The sequence below is a fragment of the Cydia fagiglandana genome, chromosome 11 (assembly GCF_963556715.1).
Source record: "Cydia fagiglandana chromosome 11, ilCydFagi1.1, whole genome shotgun sequence".
NCBI classification, from domain to species: Eukaryota; Metazoa; Arthropoda; class Insecta; order Lepidoptera; family Tortricidae; genus Cydia; species Cydia fagiglandana.
This window is the reverse complement of record NC_085942.1, coordinates 16,410,469-16,431,329: the sequence shown is the minus strand read 5'-3', so window position 1 is coordinate 16,431,329 and position 20,861 is coordinate 16,410,469. Positions and strand designations below refer to the sequence as shown.

Genomic DNA, 20,861 nt, shown 5'->3' with positions numbered 1-20,861 from the left:
AGCCAAGATGCCAATCGCTTACGCTCCGTAGCGATCGAAACGCAACTGTCACTGTCGCACTAATATGGAAGAGTGATGGAGAGACATAATGCTTTTCGTTGTCGAAGCGATAGCGATTGTAACCTTGGCTAGGCTGGCTGTCCAGAACATTTTTTCGTGCATGCTACCGTTGTTCATCCAATTATAAGTCGTTATCACGTCAAAAAAAAATTCGCTAGACATAACCCAACTCCAATCTACAAATTATGTATGGAACTAGAACGCCACTCATAACTCAACTCCAATCTATCACATTCCCACGCCTAATGCTCCACCCATGGTCCACCGGCTCCTATCGTAGTCACATTTTGTATGGACCGGGCGCACGCGGCACATCAAAGGCCATCAATGTAATGAAGACGTTGCGACGACACAGCTGTAATTAGATGCCTTTATGGGCCTTCGATAGATATGATTGGGTGGGCAAAGATTAATCTGAAAGATGGGCAGGTTTGTGCCTAATTGTTAAATGCCTCTGAGAGACAGGTAAGCATCTAGACAGTTTTTTTGTAAACATTTTAGTTTTTCGTGCTTTAGTTTTCTGTTGATTAATAATAATTACCTATAGCTGTACGCAAACGGGCAATCCTGGAAAATTAAATGCAATTATGGGCTTTCTAGATTTCTTACTTTTCTTTAGAATAAAAATGAGTAAACATTATTAAAGTCCATCTAAGCAAACTGTGCACCGGTTTGAATATAAAAAAGTGAAAGACTAATATAATCGTCATATTTTCATACAAATTTTACGATAATGAATAATGATCGCATTGCCACACTTTCATTGTAAATGCCATGCAAAATTATCGTGGTCAGACTCGATATCTTTTTCAAAACTTATAATGTTAGGTACTGTAGCGAAAATACTTTCTAAATAGTGGGTGACTTTCTAAGATATATTTATACAAGCTAATTTTCTGATAGTATAGTGGTGCTTAGGCAATAATTGCTTATATGGACTTACTTATTTAACTACAGTTATTCCTTTCCATCTGATTTATTTTGTTCACTATTCTTTGCCCCATAATTAATCGTTCTGCCACGGTTTACTCTTCCGCGATCGGACTGGTTCGAGCTTATTTAGCTTTAACAAGAGTTACACGTGAGCTTTAATAATAATGTAACGTAGCAAATGAGTGTACAATATTTTTAGCGTGATAGTAGTAAATAACCACATGGAACATATGGCCAGGCCGCCTACAAAACGTTTTATTAAATATCACTTTCTACGTTTAAAAAACTCGCTGGAATCCGATTCTGTTAAAACAACTGTTATGTTATTGAACTGGTTTCGATATGACCTTGCATGATGATCGTCACTCGACTCGATTTTCACTTCATTTCGCATGCGCTAATCATCCTAAAGGTGACAGTCCATTTCCAACGACAGCTGCATTACTGTTTATTTTACTATGGAAATTGACAATGACAGCGACGCGTTCAGTACCGGTAGTGCAGCGGCGGTTAGAAATGGAATGTTACCATAAGTCTGGTGACTAATAGGCTAGATTGTCCTATAGCAAGGCATTGGGATAGTCTCCATGTTCCCACATTATAAAATAAACAGTGTTTAATTGTGTTTAATTAGTGTGTGTGCTTAAATAGTTAAGTGTTTAGTTGTTTTTAAGTTTAAAAAAATGTACAACATGGTAGTTTATGAGATATTTGTAATATGGGCCTTGTTGCCTGATTTAAAATGTTAAATAAATAATCAGCGTGAGCGATGGTAAAGACCCAACACGTAAAAGTTCTTAACTTTTTATGTTATACAGAATATTGCTAGTTCATGATATTTTTACCTATAAAAATCTTTATTCAGAGACTTTATACCAAACTTTTGTATCCGCAACGCAGGCTTCGTCAGGTAAACACAAATTTAAAATCAGCTACAGGCATCGTCACAAAAATATACAGCGATAAAATCCGCAAAGGGCTTCGTCAACTCACTCGAAAAATACATATTAATAAGAAAAAAAAACTACCTACTACCTATAAATATAGCAGATCTATTTGCTTGACATCACTATAATCAAAACAAAAGTAACCGTACAAGTGCATTGGAAAAGGTTACTAAAATCTACGCTTATATAAGCTTAATGCCAAGGCCGTTAAGATTCGTCGATACCATAATAGGACATTTTGAATATTCAAATGGTCTGCATCTAGATGCATTTTAATAGCACAGTTTTATATGCTAATCGCCTGATGAAGCGGTTACCGTAGTCAATAGACGCCTACAACGCTACGTGCTATTGAAGGACGTAGGATTGTTATCATCAAAATCATCCCACGCAGATGAACGCGCAGACTCTAGTAATTATAAAATAATAATAATTATATTATTTCTATTCAATTTAAGTGAGCAACTCATCTGGTAACTTTAGAAATAAGTAGATACGCGTATTGCTAAGTTTAAAAAAAAAACGCTGATGTTAAAAAAGTGCATATCGGCTCGGAAGTATCTTAGTCTATTATTAGTACATATAATTTATTATCTACCATTGTCAAAGACTCTATAATATTGTTGATATAATAGAGTCGTTGACAACGCTAGAGTCGTTAAACGCGTTGAAGTCTTTCATATGACGATCTGGCTCTACCATAAATATCAAACTATTCGCTGCTACTACTAACATATATATGTAATTCTCATAAAACGGTAAGCCACGTATTAACACATAGTTTTATAATGAATATTAATTGTGATTAATATTGACGAACTATGAATGGACATCTTTTTTACATTTAATCTAAATTTTATTTGGAAATAAACTATTAATCTTTAAATTTATTTATTTTTATTTGATAATTGTATTCGTAATTAGACCCCAAATTGAGGAAAAACTAAGACCACGTTGATGTCTCGCCATCTACAACAATAATTTAAAATGCGCATTTGTATGTCTAACAGCAAAGCTCGTAAAAGCTTTCTCTAGTTTTCAAAAACTGATGAGAATATTTCATTTTATCCACAAGTGGTACCTACAGTAATTTAATGCAAATTTTGAGTGGTTTCCAAACCTTTGTTTCGAACCACTCAGTATACGTGTGATTCATTTTTGGAATAATTCGCTTGCTCGGGTATCAATAACCAACAAAACTTTGCCACCTAAACTTCGCAACACAATAATTTTCATTCAAGCGATCTAAGGATAGACCCCTGGAAAGCAAATACAGACATAAATATTCAACGCTTACATCAGATCCGCCTTACGTTTACTACCAAAAAACATCACATGTTCATAAAAAATTGTTGACGGTTACATCCTTTTAAAACACGTAGAATATCACAAAATGCCGCATGTTAATAAGAAAACGTTGACAGTTAAGACCTTTTAGAATGAGGAGTAAAAGAGATCATATCCGCACAATGGCAGGTTCACAGCCGGTGTCATCGATATGGCGAAGGTCGTTTTGCTATGAATTTGTGATATAGATCTTGATAGAGGGAATAAAACAGATTCGTCACTGCGACTCTACGGTCGACGTCAAAGATATGATTTCACTTTTGCACGCTTTTGTAATAAGGCGAAAAATGTTAACATATCTTTGACGTTGACTGTACCCATGGATGCATAATTTGAATTATAAGGCCCGATGTCACCGACTGAAATCTTACATTATATACATAGAAAAGATCCATACCTTGTGACGAACACACAAATCAATTCCGTTACCAGGATTTGAACCCGGGAATTCCTGCTTAGGGTCACGGTCACACAGCTAGTTCGCCAATTGTATAATTTGAACTTCTTCAAACTTCAACATTTAAGCAAATGGGCACTTATACTATAGTCAACATTGAATTTATATACAAGCAAAATTAATAATACGTCATACATCGTGCAATAAAGTTAAAATGAATAAATGTAATGCGTCTGTTGTTTTACTAATCTGTTCCACACCGATATCGATCTGTTGTCAGTCTGTTTGTTTAAATTGAAAACAAATGCGTTCATTATACCTTTTTGAATGCCTCTTAAATGTTAGATTTGATGATAGGATCATTCTCAGGCGTTAAAATGTCAGTATCAAGAGCGGTGCATCCGGAATATATTTTAGATATTTTTGTACTAATAATATTATATCGTGTTAAAGCTGCTGAACGGATGTTTTAGGGTCGATCAACTATATCTTGTTGTTATTCTGTCCCATCAGCCAGGAGACAATAGTAGCATAATTTGTTAGAAGAACTGCTATACCATGTTCTACAAACGTGCTTAGTAGATGTCACATTATGGAAAGGTCTTATAACTACCAACAAATTCAAATTTGGTTCATTTAAATACGAAAAAACTAGTATTATAAGAGTGACCCAGGAGACCGTAACCATGGCAACTAGTGACAAGAAAAAGTTGATTCACCCTTTAATTAGAGATGCCCCGAATAGTGAATTTGGCCGAATACCGAATATTCGGCCCCACCTCTTGGCCGAATACCGAATATTCGGCGACCGAATATACGGCATAAAAATGCGAACATTTTGAGTCGCAATTATTATGAAAACTGTTCGCCAACAAATCACAACGTTTACTAACATATATTTTTATGTTGAACAGAATCAATTAATGTTGTTAGAGTCAATCAAATCAGACCCATGATAATAATAAAATATTCTGTAACCAACAAATGCTCAAAAACGTACCATGGTATTTAACTAACTTTCCAAGAATACACTATATACCTAGTTTTTGGTTATTTTTTTTGTGTAATTTTTCTTTTTAGGTAGGTGCAACAGGTATTCAGTATTCGGCCGAATAGCAGGCAACATTCGGCCGAATACCGAATATTCGACAAAGTGGCCCAATAGGCCGTATACCGAATAGTTGCCGAATATTCGTGGCATCCCTAGTTTTAATGCAATTTGTTATACACATAGAAAAAGGCTGAAAAAATTCGAAGGATATTTTTAATCCAGTCAATAATAGTAAATGCAAGAACTAACCATTATGATTTTCATATACATAATTGCTAATGATACAAAAATCCCTATTCGAGAACCTTTTTTTGTAATTGTTGTTACTGTTCATTCATTTTGCTAAAAAATATTCTCAAAAATTACACTGATCCGAAACAAAAGCATTCAAGAGACAACTTTTTCAATACATTTTATTCAGTTATCTGGGCGTATTTTTTAATCATCATCATCATCCACTAAGCCATAAGACGTCCACTGCTGAACATAGGCCTCCCTCTTTGGGGGGTGTATGCCATAATCGCCACGCTTGGCAGGCGGGTTGGCGATCGCAGTCGAGTGCACCGAATTTGAGGGACGCTGCTGCCCGTCCACCGGTGGTCTTGGACGTAGTTTAAGGACATATCCGGGTCCCATTCAATTTTGTAACACCTAGCGTAAATTGATGTGTATTTCTGATTATCCAAAACTTGTAGGAGAAAAAAGTGCAGACAGAAAAATAGCGTTAGCGCATTCTGAAACGTTGAGACACTATTTTTTCTTTATGGGGCCCACTGATTAACAGTTCGCCGGACAGTATCGACCTGTCAGTTAGAACCAAATTTTGACAGTTCCGAACCACTGACAGGCCAATACCGTCCGGCGGACTGTTAATCAGTGGGCACCTTAACAGAATCAATAGTGCTCGTGATTCTGAGTAAGAAGAACCTCCTTTTCTGGAAATGACACATATTGAAGTTGCGCCAATAAAAGCCTATACATAATTATATTGGTGAAACCGTACGGTACCTACCTCAATAAGATTTACTTAAATCATTTTCAATTCAATGCTCTGTCAGTCAATGGGGCTCAAGTATCAATATCCATTTCTATGACTGATACGATTTGAATATTTTAATACATTACTTCCATACACGCCACGCATAAAATAAAGCACAGATGTGATTCACATACATATTTATGTACGTAATTATCATAAAAACCATTTGACTGGGCAGCCTTTTGTTTTATAAATTGAATTAATTTAATGTGACTTATGAATGATGTACCGTTATAATAGTACAGTCAAGGAATTTAAATTCCGACCCATTTCGTACTTTGTCACAGTGACAGCCGTATGAGGTCTCTAGCGGCTTTCATATTGATTGTCACTGTGACAAAGTACGAAATGGGTCGGAATTTAAATTCCTTGACTGTACCTTTCTTATCCTGACTAGGCCAATTCTAACATACATTTTGATGTCCAAATGATGTCATTTTGTTATCGTTCGCACATATATCAACACATCATGAAAAACCGGACCAGTGCGAGTCGGACTCGCCCACCGACGGTTTCGTACTTTTTGGTATGTGTTGTTATAACGGCAAGAGAAATCATCTGTGAAAATTTAAACTGTCTATCACGGTTCACAGATAGACAGACGAACAGATGGACAGTGGAGTTTTAGTAATAGGGTCCCGTTTTAACCTTTGGGTACGGAACCCTAAAAACTAAAGTTCGTCTTTAGTTGGACAAAAAAATGTGTAAAACTCGATTTTCCATGTCATTACTTAGGTATCATTAAAATATCCACGTGATAAAATAAACGTAAATACGTATTTACTTGTTAACACCTCGCGGTTGAATGTAGTTAACCCTGGTCTAGCAAACTCCTGCGGCGGACATTTCTATTTGAAATTTATGTATTTCACAGAACTGGCACATGAAGGGTTGTTTTTATCACGCTGCATACTGCCGTATTCGAACTTCAAGATATTCACAAGAGGCGACACGTACTAGATCCATTCTAAATACGTTATAGTTTAGATATCAACTAGTTCTCTTTTACAGCGCTATTCGGGCAACCAATGTCACTTTTACGTTAGATAGAGTAAGATATCTATTAGATGTGAATTGGATCTCTAAGTTATATTCTGTGGAAATCGTTCAAGAGTACCTATCTCCAGAATTGCGCAAATGTCAAATTTGACAGGTTAGATCTTAAACATATCGTTATCGTATCATGGTGATGTCTAAAAGATATCTTATAGATGTCTGTATCAAAATCCGAATCGGGCCTATAGATGTCGCTTGTCGAAGAAACAACCATCATATCTGTAAAAAAAACAAGCATGAGTAAGCCCATTCATAATAAAAAAATATATATATATATATATAATCTCCCATCGAACTCCATAACACATGCGCATGCGAGTAACTCTATATCCACTAAACAAAGCATATCGCCATCGGCGCCATCTTGATACGAGCGCCACCTAGCGACTTATCGGGGAGATTTATACGCACCAGGGGAGATCGTTTGTTGCTACTAATTTTGGTCGTAGATTTAGATTGGTTCTGTTTGGTTTAGAAATGTTTTAGCTTTGTTTTTAGTTGCGCCATATTAGCGGTTTTATTAATTGTTACAGTGTTAGACACCTACCGATCGATATCAAAAATATCACATTTCAAACATAAGCACCTATCAGCGGTTATTACGACTTCGTAAAATGTCACGATCCAAAAAGGTATGACAGCCCGTTACCTGCCACCATATAGCATCCTCCTTTTAATTACAATATTGGTTTACATAATCGACGATCGAACTTAAAGATATGGTATAACGAGTTACAATATCCATACAAAAACCGTTCCAATCGTAAAATGGCCATCGGAGTGACAATTTTGCTGCAATTTTTACATCATATTTACATTTTTGTCCGCAATAATTACTGGTTTGTCACACCGTGCGGTAAAAGTCGTATAAAATGCGTAAAACACAGCTTTCGATTTGACACGTTATTATACATAATGCTGTATGGTTGCTGTTATTTAACGATTATTTAAAAGTGCTTTTAATTGCGTTCTGGTATGAGATTTTTTGAAGATTGTTAAAATTTGTTGTATGTACTTGCATTTAATTTTTACAGTGTATAAGTATAACTATAGCATTACAAATAAGTATTATATTTAAATAAAGTAAATATTACAACTAGGGAACAATTTTCTTTTTTAATATATTTCCTTAAGAAATGAATCTATAACACAGCCAGATGCCAGATTATTTTGCAACATATTGTACAAAAATACTACTGTAGTACATTGAATCAGATACTGACCACGTAACAATTACATTACACTTGCGGACAAATTTAACAAGACCACTGCAACAAAAACCTGCCAAGTAAATAATTCTTATTGAACTCTTTATTCTTGTTAAGGCGGTATCTCAAAGGGAAAGGAAGCATTGAATACCAATACCATTTATAAAACTTGCACAATCCTCCCTTATTTGCAGTTGGATTCGAATTTTGAAATGAGAAAATATTCTGAAAGTCGGAAAATGCCTATAAGTAACTATTTATTATCTGCGAAATTGTGTACATTATAATTTTTTCTTTTATTTTACGCTTGTGACTCATATTACTAATTACGCTGCTTGCGCATAAGAAGGTACACGCTCTTAATGGCTTCTAACTTCTAAGATATTATTTCGCGCTTTGTACGGAACATATTAGAAAAAAATAAGTACTATAAAGGAATGACAGCATCGCCGTAAATAAGTACCTATTACACGTATTGCATAATTATTTTCCATCGTATTTTAACGGAAACGTACGAATGTGTCTTGCTATTTCAGTTAGTCTCGGTACAAAAAAATACTGAGGTTGACTGAAATATCATGACAAATACGAACGTTTCCGAAAATACGATGGAAAACAATTATGCACTCGATGATTACAAAAATAAGATTTTAAAGTGAACTAACAAACGAACTGATTTAGTCTTCTTAAGACTTTCGACCAATGAATGAACACACAAAGTCGCAAATAAAAATAACCCATTTATAAACAACATACGCGAAAGAAAGCGTAAAAGCTTAAAAGGTCATTGCACTCGATCTTGCCTGTCTATTTCGGCTGTGTCTTAATAAATCTGCGCCATCTTTGGTGATAATGACATGATTTTTTGAACGTCAGCGCGAGGTGCAATCTCAATTAGGGCGATGTATTTCCTCGTTAAATTCAGCAAACTGGACCTTTTCAATGGTACCGTCGCGGTCAGTGGTCATTTTGTGTGGGACAGCGATGACTGCCGATTGTAATTGAATCCGGGTATGAAAGAACTATTGATAAATTAACTTAGGTACCTAACTACAAAACTTGAAACTATTTATTTGAACTCTTGGAAACGAATTGTGTTGGTGATGTGAGGGAAAGTCAAATAAAAACTGAAATAGCTGAATAATTATCAAAACATCATGAAGTATTTTTCCAATTTTGTTTAGAACAAGCAAGCTCTCTAGACCTTTGTCAGCTTGTCAGTCTCAGCTGGGGATATCTATTGGCTAGTAATAAAAACATACAAACATTTGTTTGTTTTTATGATTCGGAAGTCAGATAGCAGTCGCTTCCTAAAAACTACCCGCTTCTAAGATAAGAATCCCTGTTGTATGAAGCGGAAACAACGCTAGAATAGTGCTGTAGTGTTTTAAATGACTAGCTTCACGTTGACAAAGCTCAAATCAGTTTCGCACTCACCAGTACCCGGTGCAAAACCATTACACCACTAACGAGGCACATTTCTCCGCGCGTAAACGGTGCCCATTCCCAAAAAATAATGATTTGTTACCACCGACGCGGACCCTTAATTGAGTGACAAAAATTCTGTACGTGCGTCTGCCACTGCGACAAATGGGGGTATCTGCACAATTTAGCCGGTAGTATCTAAATTGTATCTACGTGTTGTTAGGTTACGGGCTCATTAAGATGGTGGGAAAAGTCGCGTGTTAGTTTCATTACATTGCGGTTTTTGATCGATCGGTTGAATTGGACGTAACCAACAGTCCGCAATGTAACTAAAATCGCATGCGAGTTCACGCGCCGTCTAAATCAGCCCTTAATATGGAAAAAAATGCTTGGTATCGAAAAACCACAAAACTATGGACCAAAACTAACTCGAATACCTATAATAATATTCTTACTTTACTTTTTATAAAAGTCATTGAATTTGTACACTGGCTAAGAATTTAAGCTGTCTCCTGCGATACGTTTTATATTTGGGTCCTATTTTGCTGTTCCATGAAATAACTATATTATATGGCCCGTTTTCAAAATTCGTAATTAACGCGGCTAGTGGGATGGGTACCTTTGCGCCAGGGCAACTCGGGGGGGACTGTTTGACTAGGCTTAAGCTAGTCTTAAGTTTTTGTTGTTTATTTTTATATTTTGTATTGACGTTTATTGAATAAACACACATTCTAGTGTCTTATTGTAGAACATAGTTAAGTATATAGGATGACTAACGTTAGACCGGGCCGGAGCTTCCGACGCTTACTTTACTATGACAGATTTTGGTGATCACGTTGATGCCTTCCATAGAAAATGAAGTGCCGGAAGCTCCAGCCCGGACACGGCCCGGTCTAATGGGAGTAAACCTTTATTAGGTCGACGAATCTCTTACTTAAATTAATATGTTAAAGTATTATGTAAGTAATATGGTAAAGTATTAAATAAGATTCTTCTTGATATGGGTTAGGTAATGTATTTCTTATACCAACTTTGCTATTAATTTTATACGATACTTCCCTACAAAGTTTTCACTGAATCACCCATTGATTAAATGTTGTTTTGTGCGTTGTGCGTTACGGTGACAGAATTGGAACGGAAAGCATAATTATGACAATTAAATCTGTTAAGGTTTTATTGTATCCTTATTAGGATAACGACAGTTATTCCTTCGACGGAATGTCAATCAATGTCTTACATAAACGTGTATCGAGTTTCCTCTGTCCGTTTAAAAATGAACCTTATTCTTTTAGAGCCAAGTTCGATTTAAAATGGCATGAACATGTTTGATATGATATTGTTAAAGTTATTTTTTGTTGTACCGCGTGTTGACAATATTTTTTGTTTGGATTTAAACTGGACTACACTGGTTTGATTGATGGATTAAGTTCTTGTAAGTCGTGACTTAATGAGTTGTTGACAAAATAATTAAATACTTATTAAAAAACCGGCAAGTGCGAGTTGGACTCGCGCACGAAGGGTTCCGTACCACAAAAAAAAAAAACAAAAAAAAGCAAAAAAAAACGGTCACCCATCCAAGTACTGACCACGCCCGACGTTGCTTAACTTTGGTCAAAAATCACATTTGCTGTATGGGAGCCCCACTTAAATCTTTATTTTATTTTGTTTTTAGTATTTGTTGTTATAGCGGCAACAGAAATACATAATCTTTGAAAATTTCAACTGTCTAGCTATCACGGTTCGTGTTCGGTATCACTGTGCAATCACAAGTCAGTCAAGTCATAGTCATTTCACACAATACCAGTAGATAAACCAGAATTATGCGAGCAGAATCATTCACTAAGCCTAAAAAAAGGGTTTCAAGAAGTAACAAGCAAAAGCCATCATTCGTTGTTGCGGAGAGAATACCAAAGTACACCTTACCAATCCAAAGAGTCAGAAACCATAAACTACGAGATAGAAAATAAGCAAGCGTTCAAGCAAGATATAGAAACGAGAGCAAATTCGAAGCACAAACCTAAAATAGCTACAGAGATGAGAAGAGATTTCAAACCAGAGTATAAACGAGAGATAATAGAAGAGATTAACGAAGACGTGCAAAGAGATCGATCTTTCATTGGCAGGTACTTAAGAGATGAGTTTTACCACATGTCAAAGAAGTTCAAATTCACAGAGGAGATAAAGAACCATATAACAGAAGAGACAAGAGAAGAATTATACGAGAAAGGAGTCATAAAAGAAGAGATAGCGTCAAACTGCTGGAGGTCTACTGAGGTTGTTATGTGTGAGAGAAAACAGAGAGTAAGACAAAGAGAGAGGAAGATTCGAAGTTCATCAAACATCCGACTCATGGCCGTTAGACAATCCTCTAATAGCCTCCTCCTTCCAAATTTGAGAATTTGTCTCTGGAAGCCCTGGCAGTCTGAATTTCTAAATCAAGTAAAAGAAAGGTAGAAGTGAAGACAGTATACACGCGAGCTATGAAGGTGGAAGTGAAGACAGCATACACAAGAGCTATCGAAGAGAAGTTTTTTTTTGTTTTAGTAACTTTAGTAATGTTTGTTTTATTAAGAAATGACATTCTGTCATTTAGGCGGGAGTATGTTCGAGCCGATTTAGTTAGATGTCCTAATTTCCTAAGAGATGGCGCTGTTACAAACGCAAACTAGGTAACAGTAGTTCATCATAGAATATATAATGTCAAATATGTAAATAAATGATTGGTAATTGGTATTGGTAACTAAGCAACTTATTTCAAACAAGCAGACTTGCATATTTATTAGAATTAAAAATTAGGTGAAATGTCACAGACCGATTCATACTCGTATTACATTAATTTTAAATCGTATTGTCTTAAGTACCTAAATCCAGATTAATTATTTATACCCTTTCAACAGAAATGACACCAGAAGCCAGCACCAACAGGACAATGCTAATTAAGAACGAACTCAATAATAACGCATTTCACGGTAGCTCTAATGAATAAAACAGTAGCCCATGGCTGTTGGCTCTATGAAATGTTAAAAAGAACTTTAAATATATAGGACAAAAGTCTAATTTAGTTTGCAATGAGGTCCAGGAAATCATAATAAGCACTTATTTACATGTCGTCTGTCAACATTGGTAGATTATGTAGATTTCAGACGGTCTAGCATGAGTTCCGTTCTCGCGCGCGACTCTATACAAGCTCAAGGCATAAAATCATAAGATAGGAAATAACGGTACTCTTTTCATTCGTTACTTTTAATTTGCTCGAAAACATATAAAAACTCAAAAATGCGCGTTTTCCCAGAGATAACTAGAACCTAGCTAGATCGTTTTTACGCCCCTGAAAACCCCCATATATGTAGTGCTCGTTTAAAAGTATAAGATATTTTAGTATGAAAAAGTGTAATTTTAAATAACTTTTATTGACAATTGGAATCTACAGGGTGGAAAGATAAGTCGGGCCCTGGAGGGAAACTACCTTAAATCCTTAAGCTGGCTCATTTTACTTAAAGGAGACATTCCTTTATTTTTAAAAAGAAACAAAACTGCATTCAAAGTATTTTTCTTTTTTTCTTCAATTTGGCTTGTCTAAAAAAATCTTCAGTGCTAAAAATTAGATTTTATGGATATTTTGTACGACAGACGCGTGTAAGACCTGATGTTTCTTGGAGAAATGTTATCATTAACATTAACTTTATCGACTAGTAGAATAAAATTGCGAGTTTTGATTTTTTGGAATTTTTAGTCGGTTCGGGTCCCGGGCGAGGCAAGCGAGTTTTAGAAAATCTTTGAACGCAGTTTTGTTTCTTTTTAAAAATAAAGGAATGTCTCCTTTAAGTAAAATGAGCCAGCTTAAGGATTTAAGGTAGTTTCCCTCCAGGGCCCGACTTATCTTTCCACACTGTATATTAAATCAAAAATACTCAAATAAGCGTTAATGTCATTTTAATACATTTTTAACACATTCGACAAACCAATGGTTTCCTAACCCCGTTCCTAGAATAATATGTATCTTGAAAATAAAACAAAGTAGTTTAAAGGCACTCATATTTATTTTCCTCCAATATATTAAGATTCATTTATAAACGTAAAACTGTAAACATAAAAAATATTGTATCTCACAGCAACAACAACTTTATTTCATTAATTAAAATATTACTATTGAGTACAGACAGATTTCAACTTAAAATTCTGTTAGATTTTGTAATAAGACATGAAAGAGGTAACTTTTTATACATAGTTTACACATACAGCAGAATAAAAAAATACGGGTTTATCTTTTTTTATAAATTAATTCTAATTTTGCATGGCACCTAAAAACTTAATAGAGAAAAAGAGAACCAGCCTCAGGAATGTATACTAATTTGTAAGTGAAATGGAATTGTTTACTTATCATAAAAAAAGTACATTAGAAATGAGCAAATTCACAAATGGAATGTCTAAAAGTAATTAAAAAATCTCCAACAATCTAAACAAACAACAAAATGTAATAAAAAACACGCATTAACCTACCTACATAAATTACAAAATGGATATTACCTAAAATGAAATTAAAAAATGACTCAATACAAACTGGCCTATGCACTAATAAAATAAATATTATAAAAAAATCTTTTATCCTAGTCGCAGTTATAATACAAGTCTCAATTAATTTTATTTGTACATTTTAATTTTGAGCTTTCAACTGGCCCCCGTCCCTTTCATAAATTTGCTAGATCTGGTAAAACAACACTGGCATTTTAGGACTAACTGGCATTTTATAAGTACATACTACAATTTATGAATAAAATTAACAAAATGAAAAAAAAGCTTCCTTTTTCCAGTTTAGGTTCATTACTGGGCTATGAGTATGACACTGAGAGTATTAAAAATTAATATCAATATGGCAGTGTAAACATATTGTTAATAAATTTTACCAGTAATTTTGTCATTTTAATTTAAATACAAATATATATTCATTACCTAAAATACAAAATAAAACATTACAATTATGGTATTTAGGTCAGGTAATCAAGAAGAGAAATGTACAGACTTAATAAATACTGTATGGCAGAGTATTCGTATGAAATAAGCTATCTAAAAACTTAAGTGTCTACTTATTATAAAGGAAAATAACTACATGGCCGTGACATGTCTTAATACTTAACAATACAATACGTATAAATCAGAGCGCAACAATTCTGAATTTTAACTTTTAATATTTTCACTGACCATCTTGCGTCTACTAGGCTAACTTGGGAACGATTTTACCGACGTGTCAGTTCGTTATAACCAAGCGTTTCGAAATTAGACTTCACTTCTTACATAGGTATGTCTGACTTCAATGTACAGTTTCAACGCTATAAAATTGCGCACGACCTTAAACTATGGCCCAATTTAATGCAATCATTGTTTAAGTAAGTTAACCAGTTAAAGGAACTTCTTCCTTTCTTTTCGGCACCAAAGACAAGTCTAATGGATTCTTCATAATATCTTTCGCACTGTCCTCACTCATATCAATACTCAACTCCGGTTCTGAATCGCTCAACTCATCGTTCTTTGGACTACGGTATAGAACAGCCGACTTAATGGACAGGTCGATCGGTTGATCTTGTTCTATGGCCACTCCGGCCACTGCTGGAGAATGAAGGATCAGGTCACCACCATTGCAGTTCTGCCATGTAGGAATACCGGTTGGTAACGATCGAAGATTTTGGACGGGTTGTAGGTACGCTCCCGTCCTGGTAAAGCTAGGAGTAGCCCCGAAAGGAGACGGAGGAAGCGTAGAAGGTTTCCGTTTTCTGACGTCCTTTGTTTGGCTCCTAACAGCATGTAGCCTGACGTCTTTTTCACTGGAGGGCGAGGAGGCAGGTCTGAATATACTTAGGCCACTAGTGCTTCGAGAGCTATTATCGTCTTCGGGATCAGCTGACGACGCTCCAGAGTCTGACGGTGATATGCTTTGCCGAGTCACGTCTTCAGTGAATTGGTTCTTCTCTGAGCTTTTGTAATATTCTGCTAAGGCTGCGGCTGGCAGAAGGTTTATAGGAGGAAAGGAAGTGTTGATAGAAGAATTAAAGGTTGGTGGCGATTTATTCGTCTGCATATGCTGGATATGCTGTTGCTGCTGTTCTTGAAGTAAGCAGTGGATTTTAAACCAGTTAGATCTCCGGCCGTATCTAGATCCAGATTTTGACATTCCTACTAACAGACATTTTCTTAACCGGCAGGCCTTGCACGACGTTCGATTCTTCTTGTTTATAACGCACTCTCCGTTGTTCTTGCATTCAGATATCGAAGACAGGTTGTTGTACGTCCGCCCGAAGAACGACTGTAACAAATGAGAAAATTGCGATTTTAATAAACGGAAATTATGAATCCAATTTGATCGAAAAACGGTGGCTTTAATACGTTTAAAATATCGACTTCCGTTGGCGTCGCATAAGAAGTAGCGATTTATAATCGATACAGTTAAAAGAATCGTCTGTGGGGCAATTCAATTCGTTTGGGCGCGGAATTAAAAATTACATTTTTCAAAAAGTCATCATAAAGAGCGTTGTGGTCCGTTAAAATCTGGGTCAACGTGAAATAAGGCAGTATCTCACACTTAATATTACTGATGCGAGTTGGCTCGGTTACGTTTTTCGACGTAAGTAATGGCACGCTTACGCGAATTTTAAATAAATTCGGATGTTCCCCCGCTGAGCCTCTTTCTCAATTAAACCCATACAAAAGCGTAAAATATGTGATTGTGTTACAGTTTCGGCTGAGGCGGGTACACTTGGACTAAATAATGGGTTGTCTCGTTATTTCGGCTTATAACGATATTTATTTGCGTTTATTGCTTTAACTCGGTGTTTCGGTTTGGTATTTTCAAATGGAAATCCATTTACAAAGTACTTTTTATTCGATCCGCGGCACAGAGTTTCATCTAAATTACAGTGTTATCGAAATGAGATTTTCAAATTAGGTTTTTAACTGTGTTGAAATTCTACTATAGCAAAAACATGTTTCCACTTAAGCTTAATTACAAAAAGCAGAATAACACCAAAACGCAATGTTATACAGAGTAAGTAAATGTATTTCATTATAACAACGTTATAGAAGGACAAAATAAATTATACCGTTTTTTTATTTATTTAAAAGTTATTACTTATCGGGACTTAATTAATGTTTTAACGTAGTAAGTATCTGCAAAAGTTTCTTATTTCTCAATATCAGACATAATATTTATTGTAAAATGCCCATGCTCAAATTATGCTCAGAGTAAATTGGCGAAAGATAAAGGCCATTTCGAGAAAGATAATATTTATAACACACTTGTTACCGGTCTTTACGAGATAAGTACGTGCTCTGTACGGATATGATGGTCGTATTTGTCTACGTGACAGCGTGATAAAACGGTATCCATCCCTTTCTATCCTGCAGAGTTAAAAAGTGACAGTTGTTTTATCACGTGGATAAATGTGGATAAAGCGATCCATAATAGGCTTGCTGGTCATGTGGGGGGGCGTATAAACTGCTTTACTCTAGCTGAGATGATCCCAGAACGTTCGGAAAAGGGTTCTGACTAGAATAGGAAAATAAGTAGTGTTCAATTAATTCAATGATGGATTTTTTTCCAGGAGTGTATGTTCCTTTTTTTTTATTTGGAAATAACACGGATAGTGCAAAAATGTGTAATCTTACAAACAATGATCTGAAACGTATGCATCAAAAGTAAAAACCTCTCATTACTCGATTACTTACTTAGCGAAGTTATCTTCTATGTGATTTCTATCTGTGAGAACCTATAATTGGCCTCCGATTTGTATACTTAGTGTTTAATATGTTTAATGTGCTGTTGGTTTTCCAATAAATGAATAATTAAAATAAATTTTAATAATAAAAAATTAAATTATTTAGCTTGATAATTGATATACTTAATAGTTAAATTAGAAGAAGGTAGTAACTTCAGATGTTTTTTTTACTAAACAAATAATTTAATAGGTAATATGTACAAGATTAAAAAGAAACATTTTTCAACCAAAAGAAAACGTCTGATTTATTTTCAAGAAGCAAACATCTAAAATTATTCAAAAGGATCTCTGTAACTTACATTTGTACTTAATTTCGCTAACACATGTATGTGAGTCAGTTGATTAGAAATTTCAGATAAGTCCTTCTTCCTTATGGGCGCGGATCAAGCTACAGATAGTGCTCTAATTGAGCGCTTGTTCTGCAGAATGCCGTACGTGACTTGATTTTATTTTGTCAAAATATTTTTTATGATGACTAAGTATGTCGTGTTTTACTGGACTACGAATATATCGCTTTCCCATTTTTGACTACAAGGTACTCTTTGTGATTTCGACATTAAAACATTATAATTATGAAAATAATAAATTATTTCTTGTTCGTCAACTTTGCTTAGGTGTTTGTATAATTAAAAGCTGCATTTATTATATGCTGTATGTAAGACTTACATTTTTTATGGTTGAAACAAAAAAGAAAAAAATACATTTGTTTATATATCATCACGACAGGGTACTACCAGGCCCCGTAGACAGCATGCCAATCGCTAACGCGCGCTAGCGAACTTTGTTCTTTATTTATTTGCTTCATAAGATACAAGTATCATGCAAAATTGTATACAATAAAATAAAATAAACTTATCCTAAATCATGCATAACATTCAAAATGAAATTCAAAATAACATAAATTGACAAATGGCTGATAAATGTGCTAAGTAACCTAAACATGTCATATTTAAAAATTTTAAATTTAAAAAACTATATAATTATTTTTTATTAAATGTCAAGAGCAGTAATTAGTCATATAAATTAGCAAAATATTCATCGAGACTGTAAAATGGTCTTGTAGCCAGATAACTTTTGAGAATACTCGCAGGTCTTCAGATTCTTTAATTTCATCTGGTAGATGGTTAAATACTTTAATTGCTGTGTAGTTGATGCTTTTTTGGAACTGAACAAAATTCGACCGTGGTAGTGTTAAATAGTGATTTCGTCCTAACGAGTAACTTTGAGTTTGGTTCATATACTAAATACCTACTTTATTCTGTGGTACTACAAGATGCCTTAATAAAAATAATACTTACACAAAACCTAAAACTAACAACTAAAACTAAATATTAAATATAAAATATCTCTCCTAAGTTGCCCGCTTCTGGAATGGACCCTAGAATGCTGGCGGCGTTGCCCCTTTGAACCGCCAAACTTAATCTTTGAGCCAAGAAGGAGCCCGCCCTATGGTCGCCCGAGACGCCTATTAATCTGGCCGACACTTCCTTTATGAACTGTTTGGTGTCGGTCGACCATGGGCCCAGTGTTTCAATGGCGAGCGCCGCAAAATCGTATTGGTCCGTTAGGAACGCGTATTTGCGGCGCTTTAGTGTCTGGGCCTGGTCCGCGGCAGTCCCGGGCTTCCGGGCCGATCCCACAACGTGGGACGGTGCTAGCGTATCGACACAGGTAGCGTCCCACGCTAAAGGGCGGCCCAGGCTCCAGGGCACAAGAGTGCAGCCGTCAGGTCTCTTGCCATCTGTGGCAGAGAGGCCTAACGGCTCCAGAGTTGCGGGTAGAGAGGCGGTGCAAAGGGCGCGGCGGATCAGGTCGTTCAATGTGGCGTGTCTATATAGTCGGCCTGCGCTCATTTGGCAGTGTAAGCCGTGCCGACCTAGAGCATCAACAGGTTGAGCGCAACGACTACAGGCGTGGGGCTCGCATATTTTTAGGCCCAGGCGGAGGCAGACAGCGATGCGTAGGGCTGAAGGATCTAGAGTGGAGCCGAGGTTTCGCGATGGAAGCGCGTGCAGCCAATGTCCCGATTCCTTTTCGGAAACGGCTAATAGCCTCGCCCGTTCGTAGTCGTTATGGCAGTTTTGTAGCAGGAGTTGGTGTTGTGTTTTTATATTTATGACGTCCCATGTGGCTTGACTAGATTTTTCCTCTGGTATCTGTTCGACGGGGTGGTCTGCACTCCAAGCCAATTCAGCGTCCGCCAGGCACGACACCGACACATTAGCGGTTGAAGGGGTACGTAATATACCACCAATGAGGGTGAACGTGCTATAGGCAGACGATAAGAAGGCCGGGAGAGCTAAACTGCTCGTCAAACGGACACCAAGACCGCCGTATTTGATCGGGAGGGTAGCTTGGATCCAACTGGGGGATGTAAAGGTTATGTTCAGAATTTTACTAACGGTGTCCTTTAAAATTTGGTCGATGTTTGCAGTAATTATGGGAAATTTCCAAAGTGGGGCGCAGCGAAGGATGTACAAAAATTTGGGCGAGAAAAGGCAAAGTCGTAAGATGTAGAGGGCCATGTGTGGGTTTATTTCATAAAAAAGGTCGGAATACTTAAAGAATTTTTCAATTTTTGAATTTATGCATAATGGGATGGATTCGTCTAAAATGGGGGCTCCTAAAAGTGTGAGGGTTTCGCGGGTTAAAGTGGAAATATTAGGTGTGAGCTGGTTAATCTCGTTGATAATAGCGGATCGAGTAATCGGCGGAATAGCTTCTGAAATGAACAATTCACACTTATTAAAATTGATTGAAAGACCGATTTCTGCGAAGCGGTCAATTAAAGTTTTAAGGTCGGCCAACACAGATGACTTACTGCCACCGATGGTGCCGTCGTCTAAATACCAGAGATTTAAGTCCGATGTGAGCTGAGTGATGACGGGGTGGATGGCTAGGCTGAAAATTGCTGGCCCTAGTGGGTCTCCTTGCTGGCATCCTACACAAGAAAGTATTTCATTATTTTTATACATGAGCTTTGAAGTGGTCCCGTAACATTGCCAAAGGTAGCTATAGATTTCTGGTAAATCATTTTCAATTTGGGTCAATAAGATGCCTCGGTCTATGGAATTAAAGGCGTTTTTAACGTCAACTTTCACAAGAATTTCGAAATTTTGGCGGTCCAAAAAAGAGCGAGTCGCATGTACTGCCGCTTCACACCCTCCTTTAAGCCCAAAGCCCAGTTGGATAGGTTTAAATTTGCTTGTTAGACGGGAATGAAATTCACGGCAACAAATTTTTGATGTGAGGCGCCGAAATGTGTTTCCGACTGCAATTGGTCGTATTCCGCCGTCTTTTTTCCTGAGCGCAACAAGATTAGCCCCATATAGTACGGGGACGATGTCTTGGCAAACTTTACCCGTAAGCATAAGATTTGTGAGTGCGGTTATCTCATCCAGTAAAGTCTCACCGGCATCTCCTGCAAGCGGGCTAGTTAAATCTTTTAAGTGTTGCGGAGAGATTCCGTCTAGTCCGCCTGCTGATCCAGTTTGTATGAGCTTTTATTTTTGTAAATATATCTGGCAACTTGGTAAATGTACATTCCAATGACGGTATTAATACCATGCTTAGTGAATAGAGGTCTATGTGTAGTAGGAAAACATTTTTCTATAATTCTAATGCATTTTTTT

At 36.3% G+C, this 20,861-nt stretch overlaps 2 protein-coding genes across 2 annotated transcripts in view; both read right to left on the bottom strand.

Moving 5' to 3' along the window:
- Positions 1-13,473: 13,473 nt before the first annotated feature.
- LOC134669070 (protein embryonic gonad-like) overlaps positions 13,474-20,861 on the bottom strand; it is a 71,420-nt gene continuing 64,032 nt past the window's right edge. The window contains exon 2 of the mRNA XM_063526591.1: positions 13,474-15,761. Coding sequence (XP_063382661.1) covers positions 14,853-15,761 — 909 coding nt within the window. The 3' untranslated portion in view covers positions 13,474-14,852. The remainder of the gene's footprint in view (positions 15,762-20,861) is intronic.
- LOC134669067 (uncharacterized) lies at positions 18,502-20,715 on the bottom strand. The gene is made up of 3 exons (XM_063526590.1): positions 20,591-20,715; positions 20,051-20,170; positions 18,502-19,593 (listed from the first exon to the last, which is right to left on the bottom strand). The coding sequence occupies exons 2-3, from the start codon at positions 20,167-20,169 to the stop codon at positions 18,561-18,563; spliced, it is 1,152 nt and encodes a 383-aa protein (XP_063382660.1). The 5' UTR covers position 20,170; positions 20,591-20,715; the 3' UTR covers positions 18,502-18,560.

Excerpts from the sequence above, each read along its gene's own strand:
- LOC134669067 (XM_063526590.1), bottom strand. The coding sequence starts at position 20,169 with ATGCCAGCAAGGAGACCCACTAGGGCCAGCAATTTTCAGCCTAGCCAT. Across the intron at positions 19,594-20,050 it reads CGACGGCACCATCGGTGGCA|TTGGATCCAAGCTACCCTCC; the intron begins GTAAGTCATCTG and ends TACATCCCCCAG.